General features: G+C 49.0%; 1 protein-coding gene across 1 annotated transcript in view; it reads left to right on the top strand.

Annotated features, from left to right (window-relative positions):
• LOC105505458 (ubiquitin carboxyl-terminal hydrolase 43) overlaps positions 1-8,877 on the top strand; it is a 189,244-nt gene that overhangs the window by 156,227 nt on the left and 24,140 nt on the right. The window contains exons 6-8 of the mRNA XM_011933293.1: positions 1,369-1,446; positions 2,321-2,447; positions 2,559-2,892. Coding sequence (XP_011788683.1) covers positions 1,369-1,446; positions 2,321-2,447; positions 2,559-2,892 — 539 coding nt within the window. The remainder of the gene's footprint in view (positions 1-1,368; positions 1,447-2,320; positions 2,448-2,558; positions 2,893-8,877) is intronic.

Genomic DNA, 8,877 nt, shown 5'->3' with positions numbered 1-8,877 from the left:
GGTCTCGATCTCCTGACCTCGTGATCCGCCCGTCTCGGCCTCCCAAAGTGCTGGGATTACAGGCTTGAGCCACCGCGCCTGGCCATTCCCCCAGAATTAAATGATGCACCCACTGACCTCCGCCAAGGCAGATCTCCCCAATGGCAGATCTCCGTCATTGTGGAAACGGAAAATTTGGGGGACCTAAAGAAAGAAGCTTAGATCTAGGGGTCCCCAGTTTGTCTCCTCAGAATGGAATATTTGTCACATACTTCGTCTTCCATCTGCCAGGCAGAGCTGCTTCCAGGAAACGCAAGGCACGGATGGGGGAGAACGGCAGGTGGCTAGGTTGTAGGACATAGGTAGGCCTACTGACAGGAGGTAGAGCCCACCTTCTTCTACAATCCCACCAATCAGATAAGGCGCTTCTCCTCCTTTGGAAGGAGTGAGGATGAGGAGGCAGCATGATTCTCTGCATCTACAGGAAAATGAGGGGGCAATCAGTGTTTGTCCCAACCCATCAGGGCTCGCCGGGCTGGGAGAACTTCTCCCAGACATACCTTGTTCCTCGCTCCCTCCTGGCTCACTCAGGAAGGTGCCACAACTCCAGCTCAGACCTGTCCGTGCTCAAACATAGGACTTTGTGCCTTCCATGAGCTCAAAACCTGTTATCAGATCATCTTAGTGATAGTTTGGGACTCATCTGACATCCCCCTTTCCTTGCAACACATTTGAAACACTCCTTTGGGTGCGGACGTTGCCATCACTTGTATCTGTTCCTATTGATTTCAGGATAAAACCTCATGTCCTCCACTTTGCTGTCTTCCTATCTCTTCTGTACTGAGGCTGATCCACCTTTTCTGAAGTGGGCTGGGCCCAAGTAGTTGGAAAGAGCTACAGGTTGACAGGGCACTGGGATTTTCTGTATACTGGAGGGTTTGGAAGGAGAAGACTTCTTAGGTCGTGGAGGGGGGCTTAAGGGTGCTCCTTCTGTACTGCAGTGGGGGGAAAGGTAGCAGCTCTTCGGGCTTCCTCAGTATTGGGTATTTGTGTAGGATGGTCAAGTGGAAATGCCCTGTAGACACTGAGAGGGTAGCTGCGGCTGCAGTGGAACAGCTGCTCTATTTCCTCAAAGTAATCCCAAATCTATAGAGCTCACAGGCTGCCATGGGAGTGAGGGGAGGGCACTATGAGGTAGGTCTGAAGGTCTGAGACAGAGCCTTCAGCCGACTTAGCAGCCTCCGAGGATGGCTGACGTTGGCTTACAGGCAGTTTGGGTATTTCTGTTTGGAACATCAGTCCCCGGGTTGTGGGGAGACTGCTGAGCCCTGAAGAGCTGTGGGAAGGAGGTCCTGTGTTTTCTGATGGGCTCCCTTGTTCTCTTCTCAGGGCTTTGCATCTCAGGAGGCCAGGAGGCCCTCCACATGTGAAGCTGGCGGTGGAGTGGGATAGCTCTGTCAAGGAGCGGTGAGTTCAAGGGAATTTGCCTCCTGCAGAGCTGAGACAGGGCCTGTCTGTGCCCAGGTTTCCCTGGATGCAGCTTCCCCCAGCATGGCTGCAGGCAGGGTGCCCACATCTTTGAGCCAGTGTAACCCGTTCCTGCGAGATGCCCGAGTGAGAATTTTCTGTATGTAAATAACAGTGACAGGAATGGAGTGACAGTGGTGGTGGTGGTGGGTGAAGTCAAGAGTAGTAACTGCAGTCACAGTAGACACTTATGTAGCACCCACCCACTTACCCCGTGCCAGTCACTGCTCTGAACACTTTACGGGTGTATAGGGGATTTATTTCATCTTCACACCCTATGTGTGGGTGGTCTGGGGTGGGTACTCCTGTAATCCACATTTCTCAGAGGTGGAAACTGAGGCACAGAGAGGTTAAGCAATTGCTGGAGGGCACACAGCTCGTACACTGGTAGAGCTGGGATTTGAACCCAGATCCTCTGGCTGGAGTCCATGCTCCTCATTACCATACTTGGCTACCTCTGAGGTATCTCAGAGATACTGAGGGCATCAGCCTTGCTTTAAGAAAGGACATTGTTCACTGCAGCAAGTATTTATTGATCAACTACTAGGTGCCAGGTCCTGTGCTAGGATGAGGAAAACAAAGATGAATAAGCCAAGGACCTGGTCCCTGTAGGAGCTGGTGGGGGAGAGGGAATTCCAGTAGAATATAGTGCTGAGTCCGACGGATGCCTGCAGCTCCCCAGGAACCCATAGACAGGGCACGGTAGCGTCGCCTGGCCAATGCCTTGTGGCGGGTTTGCTGTGAGTAGAGACATAGACGAAACCCGTCTCGGAGCGGGAAAGTTCTGAACGCTGTGGGTGTCCTCTCCGTGCAGCCTGTTCGGGAGCCTCCAGGAGGAGCGGGCGCAGGATGCCGACAGCGTGTGGCAGCAGCAGCAGGCGCACCAGCAGCACAGCTGTACCTTGGACGAATGTTTTCAGTTCTACACCAAGGAGGAGCAGGTCCCGCCCTGGGGGTCCATGCCCCGGCTGGGAAGGGGGCTGGCTGCCTTTGGTGGGTTGGCCACGTGCCGCGGGGGCCTCACAGTCCGGATGGTTTCCTTTCCTTTCCAGCTGGCCCAGGACGACGCCTGGAAGTGTCCGCACTGCCAAGTCCTGCAGCAGGGGATGGTGAAGCTGAGTTTGTGGACGCTGCCTGACATCCTCATCATCCACCTCAAAAGGTTCTGCCAGGTGGGCGAGAGAAGAAACAAGCTCTCCACGCTGGTGAAGTTTCCACTCTCTGGACTCAACATGGCTCCCCATGTGGCCCAGAGAAGCACCAGCCCCGAGGCGGGACTGGGCCCCTGGCCTTCCTGGAAGCAGCCGGGCTGCCTGCCCACCAGTTACCCGCTGGACTTCCTGTACGACCTGTATGCTGTCTGCAACCACCACGGCAACCTGCAAGGTGGGCATTACACAGGTGAGCCTTGCCTTGCCTTTCTGCCAATGCAGCTGTGCCCACAGCCTCGAGATGTCCCTGGAATGGGTGCTGCTCGGATGCTGAGCTCCCTGGGGCACTTAGTGAGATCTGACCCCTCGCCCACCAGGGCATGTGCGACAGCAGAAGGGACCTTGTCCCAGCTACAGAGTTGACGTTGAGTTAGATTGGAGGTTGGAATATAGACAGTTAGGCCTGATGCAGTAGCTCATGCCTGTAATCCCAGCACTTTGGGAGGCTGAGGTGGAAGAATTGCTTGAGGCCACGAGTTCGAGACCAGCCTAGGCAACAAAGCGAGACCCCCGTTTCTACAAAAAAAAAAAAATGAAAAAAAAAAAATGAACTAGGCATTGTGGCTTACGCTTGTAGTCCTAGCTGCTCAGGAGGCTGAGATAGGAGGATCCCTTGAGCCCAGGAGGCTGAGGCTGTGGTGAACCATGATTGCACCACTGTACTCCAGCCTGGGCAACAGAGTGAGACCCTGTCTCCAAAACAAATAAACCAACAAACAGAGGTTAGTTATCGCCCAAATTTTCAACCATATGAATTATGGGAGGTCATTATTGGAACCGAGAGAGTGACGTCCATTCTCATCTGCAATTCAGCGTGAGGAATCTTACTTATTGGATTTGGTGGCCTTGTATTCTGTGGTGTACTTTTCACGTTTGTTCCTCTGGGGAACTTCAGAGCAGCGGATGAAGGGAAGGGCAGAAACAAATGGCCAGACGATTTTCTCAATTGTTTATAATCATCCCTTTGAGGGCTTTCAGAGAGTGTCACGACAGATCATTTTTCTCGATTATGTCTTGTTTGTTTGCTTCTCCCCCACCAGGGTATCTCAGTGACGGCGAGAAGCCTATTGGTAGCTGCAGCAATTGAGCGTCTCCACCATGCATATAGCGTGGAGGGTCATCGGGGTGAGCCTTAGCAGTCTAAGGGGTTTAGGGCATGATTTCCGTCATCGGAGAATGGATGGAACAGGCCCCCATGGAGAAAGAGAAATGAGGATGCAGTTACAGGCTGGGGACCACCTGATTGGACAGAGATGCGCTGGAAGGTCGGGTTACACTGGGCCAGCCTGGGCTGGTCACGGTGAGGGTTATGGGGGCCACCAAAGCCGCTTTCAGCTCACAGTGGCCGCCTTATGCTGCTATGCGGTGCCAGCCTGTTCTTCCACAGCTGTCCTGCTCCAGATGAGGTCTTGCCACCTTTGTAACTGCTGGGACCGTTCTGTCCAGCCACTTCTCCTGTCTCACTTCTCTGGGCTGAAAATAGCTCAGCAGGAATCCCTTGAGGCCCATATGTATCTTGGGAGGCATCTCTGTTACTCAGATTTTTTTTTTTTTTTTTTTTATACTAAGAGCGTTATGGCTGAATGAGTCCCCGTGCACACATGAGTGGTGAAAATAAGGACAGCTGGAACCTGAACCTTGTCATTTCCCGTGCTGAACGTGCTGCCTCCCCATCTATAAACCCACAGGGTGGCCCCAACATAAATGAAGGACAGTGATGTAAAACCACAGCAGGGAGTTAGAAGTAGCATAGGCGTGAGAAGCGTTGGTGTCTGCCTTATGAAAAGCGAGATCCAGACCCCTGCTGGGGTGAGCATTACAGAGCAGAATGCCCGATCTGGGAGGCGGTGGTTTGGTAGCAGAAGGGATACAGTCCCTGAGGGGTTCCCCTTGCAGAGATCTCCTGGGTCTGTGTTTGTACACACAGTGTACCACCACCTGCCAGGAAAGAGCCTACTTAATACTAAAACCAAAGGGAGAGGAGCCCAAGGGGAATAAGGGACTGGCGAGGTGGGAGGCAGGGCAGTGTCTGCAGCCAGCGCAGCCCTGGGTAAGACCCGGGCCACTTGGTCTCATCTGCGCCAGCATACACCATCTTTTCCCTCAAGACAGTCTGCACCGCCCGTTAAATGGCAGAACCTGGGCTTCACACCTGGGTCACCCTGGCTCCAGGGTCAGTAGCTTCTGCCCTGCCGAGATGAGTGATTCCTGATATGAACAAGTCTCCAAGCCATGTAGGGTGTTGTCGATGAGTGTCAACTCCCTCATTTAGGTGAAGCACACCCTCGGTGACTTCCTAGGAAAGGATGATGGGAGCTTGACCTCTGGAGTGCTTACGTGTCAGGAAATGCCTTTATTCCCACACCTGATTGTTAGCCTGGTGGGATGTAAAGTCCTTGATTGATAATCAACAATGTTGCTCCATGTGGAGTGGGGTCTGGAGTGGGGTTTTGCTGTTGAGAATGAATCAGGCCAGTTTGATTTCTGTTCCTTTGTCTAGGATAGGATATATTTTTCTCTCTGGAAGCTTTTTCAGGTTCTTTATCACAGGTGCTCTGGAATGTCATGGAGTGTGCTGACCTGTGGGTCTTTCTCATTGCTTTCTCAAAGACCTCTGGGTCTTTCTCATTCAGGGGACCTGTGTGTCTGCAGACACGTGATCTTCAGGTCTGGGGGATAATCTTTGTGCTTTTTTGTTTCGTTCTGTTTGTGAGATGGAATCTCACTATGTCACCCAGGCTAGAGTGCAGTGGTGCGATCTCGGCTCACTGCAATCTCTGCCTCTTGGGTTCAAGTGATTCTCCTGCCCCAGCCTCCTGAGTAGCTGGGACTACAGGTGCCCACCACCACGCCCGGCTGATTTTTGTATTTTTTAGTAGAGACGGGGTTTCGCCGTGTTGGCCAGGCTGGTCTTGAACTCCTGACCTCAAATGATCTGCCTTTCTCGGCCTCCCAAAGTGCTGGGATTACAGGCGTGAGCCACTGTGCCTGGCCTAGTCTTAGGTTTCTTTTTCAGAGCATCCTGGTTTTGTTTTGAGTCCTCACTTGGCTTGACTTCTTGTGATTCCTGACACATCCAGTACTGAGCCTCTGGGGCTACAACTGGTGGGTGGCCCCCTTCCTGCCCCCCTGCACCCCTCCACCTCCCCCAGGCACTCTGTGTTGAACCCCTTCCTTGCCAGAGGCAAGTGTGTGACCTCCACTGTATCTGCTTGCTGGGCCCTCAAAGCTGAGCTGTTGCTTTCTATCTCATGTCTTTTGACATTTTTATTCCTTTTTAATTATTTGCTTCTTGGAAGTGTGATAGTTCTACCACATTTCAGAGTTTTAGAAATCTCAAATGCCTTTTGTTTCATTTTAAATGTGTTGAGTAGGTAATGCATGCCTATATTTCAAAATTCACGCAGCCTAAAAAACAGGGACAGTGACAAGTCTTGATTCTATTTTTGTTCCTCATCTACCCCCTCCTCATTTATAGGTAACCATTTTTAGTAGTTTCTTGTGTACTATTCTTCCACAATTTCTTTATGTAAATACAAGCAATTGTGAGTATATTTTTATGTATACATATATATGTGTTGATTTTATATATTTTCTCCCCTCCCCCTAATTTAAGTAAAAGTACTATCTGCTGTGTTGCACCTGGCTTTTTTTTCCCCTGAAAATCTGTCTTGAAAATCTTTTCATGTCCTCATTTCTAGACAGCTTCTCCATCTTCTTTTATAAATGTAAATGCACTAAATAAATATAACAATTTATTAAATACTCTGTAGATGGCCATTGGACTGATTCATTCTACTATTACAAATGTTGCTGTCTGCTGGGTGTAGTGGCTCACGCCTGTAATCCCAGCACTTTGGGAGGCTGAGGCAGGCAGATCATTTGAGGTTAGGAGTTCAAGACCAGCCTGGCCAACATGATGAAACCCTGTCTCTACTAAAAATACAAAAATCAGCCAGGCGTGGTGGCATCTGCCTGTAGTCCCAGCTACTAGGAGGGCTGAGGCAGGAGAATTGCTTGAACCCAGAGGTGGAGATTGCAATGAGCCAAGATCGCACCACTGCACTCCAGCCTGGGTGACAGAGCGAGACTCTTTCTCAATTTAAATAAAAAAGCACACACACACAAATATTGCTGTCATAACCCTTTAGATATGTCATTTTCTAGATATGGAAGTTTATTGGCGGGATAAATTCTCAGACTTGGAATAGCTGTGTCTGTGTTGTAACAAGCATGAACAAGATGTCCTGCACAAACAGTCATAGCAGTCTGCAGTCTGATAAGGGTAAGAGAACACCTGGTTCTCTGTAGCCTCTCCAGTAGAGTGTGCAATCACACTTTCGGATTTTTGCCAATCTAATAGGAGGAAAATGGTATCTCTGTGTAAGTCGAATATTTAGCATCTTAATAGTGTGAGCTTGAGCATCTTTTCGTATGTTTGAGTCATTGTGCTTCCTTTCCTGTAAACTGTCTCTCTGTGTCCTTGACTGTTTTTCAAATAAATTATTAGTCTTTTTCCCATCAATTTCTAGATGCTCTAATTCTTAATGGACTATGAGATTCACCTCTTTTCCGTAATATAAATTGCAAGTATTCGTTCCCTGTGTAACATCTGTCAGTTGGCTATTCCTGTGGAAATTTTTTGCCATGCAGAAAGTTTTTATTTTTGCTTTTCTAGGTAAAATTGTCAATCATTTGGATTTTGAGTCATGATTAGAAAGCCTTTTTCACTCTAAGATTAAAAAGTGTTTCTCTTGAGTTTTCTACTTGGTTTTAGCTTATTCCATTTAAATCCTTGATTTGGAGTTTCCTAACGTTCTTGAGAGAAAGAGATCCAACTTTATCCCCCGGGAGTTGCCAATTTGTCCCAAGATCACTACTAATGGAAAAGCCAAATTTATTCCTTGAGATGCCATCTGCCATATTAGATAATTTTTTTTTTTGGCCAGGCGCGGTGGCTCAAGCCTGTAATCCCAGCACTTTGGGAGGCTGAGACGGGCAGATCACGAGGTCAGGAGATCGAGACCATCCTGGCTAACACGGTGAAACCCCATCTCTACTAAAATACAAAAAACTAGCCGGCGAGGTAGTGGGCGCCTGTAGTCCCAGCTACTCGGGAGGCTAAGGCAGGAGAATGGCGTGAACCTGGGAGGCGGAGCTTGCAGTGAGCTGAGATCCGGCCACTGCACTCCAGCCCAGGCGACAGAGCAAGACTCCGTCTCAAAAATAATAATAATAATAATAATTTTTTTTTTTTTTTTTTTTGAGATGGAGTCTTACTCTGTTACCTAGGCTGGAGTGCAATGGCACGATATCGGCTCACTGAAACCTCCGCCTCCTGGGTTCTAGCGATTCTCCTACCTCAGCCTCCTGAGTAACTGGGACTACAGGCGCGTGCCACCATACCCAGCTAATTTTTTGTATTTTTAGTAGAGACGAGGTTTCACTATGTTAGCCAGGCTGATCTCGAACTCCTGACCTCGTGATCTCCCTGCCTCGGCCTCCCAAAGGGCTGGGATTAGAGGCGTGAGTCTCCGTGCCCAGCCAGGGATTTTTATGACTAGAACTAACATATGTAAGAGGCCTCTCATGTTGTAGGCCCCAACCATTGGTAGCTTTCAAGCTGCCGTGTACTTTTACATAAATGCTGTCACACCATAGATGTATTTTTTGTTTTTAGTGGATTTTTGTTTGCCATTTTACATATCAAAATAAACTTAAAAGACGTTAAATGAAATAAAATATTATGATGAGGCACTTGACTAAATGGCAAAATGAAACACTGGGTTCCATCATGACCTCCTGGTGTGCACATCTATTTACATATGTGCGTATGTGTGTTTATGTGTACATACATAGATTAAGACAAAACAGAATTTCATGACACGATAATTACATTTGCTACATGTGATATACCTTAGTCCATTCTATTCCGGAATAACATATTAATTAATTTTAAAAATGCTTTGGCTGGGCACGGTGGCTCATGCCTGTAATCCCAGCACTTTGGGAGGCCGAGACGGGCGGATCAAGAGGTCGGGAGATCGAGACCATCCTGGCTAATACGGTGAAACCCCGTCTCTACTAAAAATACAAAAAAATTAGCCAGGCGTGTTGGCGGGTGCCTGTAGTCCCAGCTACTTAGGAGGCTGAGGCAGGA

This window comes from Colobus angolensis, unplaced genomic scaffold (genome assembly GCF_000951035.1).
Source record: "Colobus angolensis palliatus isolate OR3802 unplaced genomic scaffold, Cang.pa_1.0 Scaffold125, whole genome shotgun sequence".
In the NCBI taxonomy this organism is placed as follows: domain Eukaryota; kingdom Metazoa; phylum Chordata; class Mammalia; order Primates; family Cercopithecidae; genus Colobus; species Colobus angolensis.
Note: the sequence above shows the minus strand (reverse complement) of the source record. Positions and strands in the feature narration are given on the sequence as shown.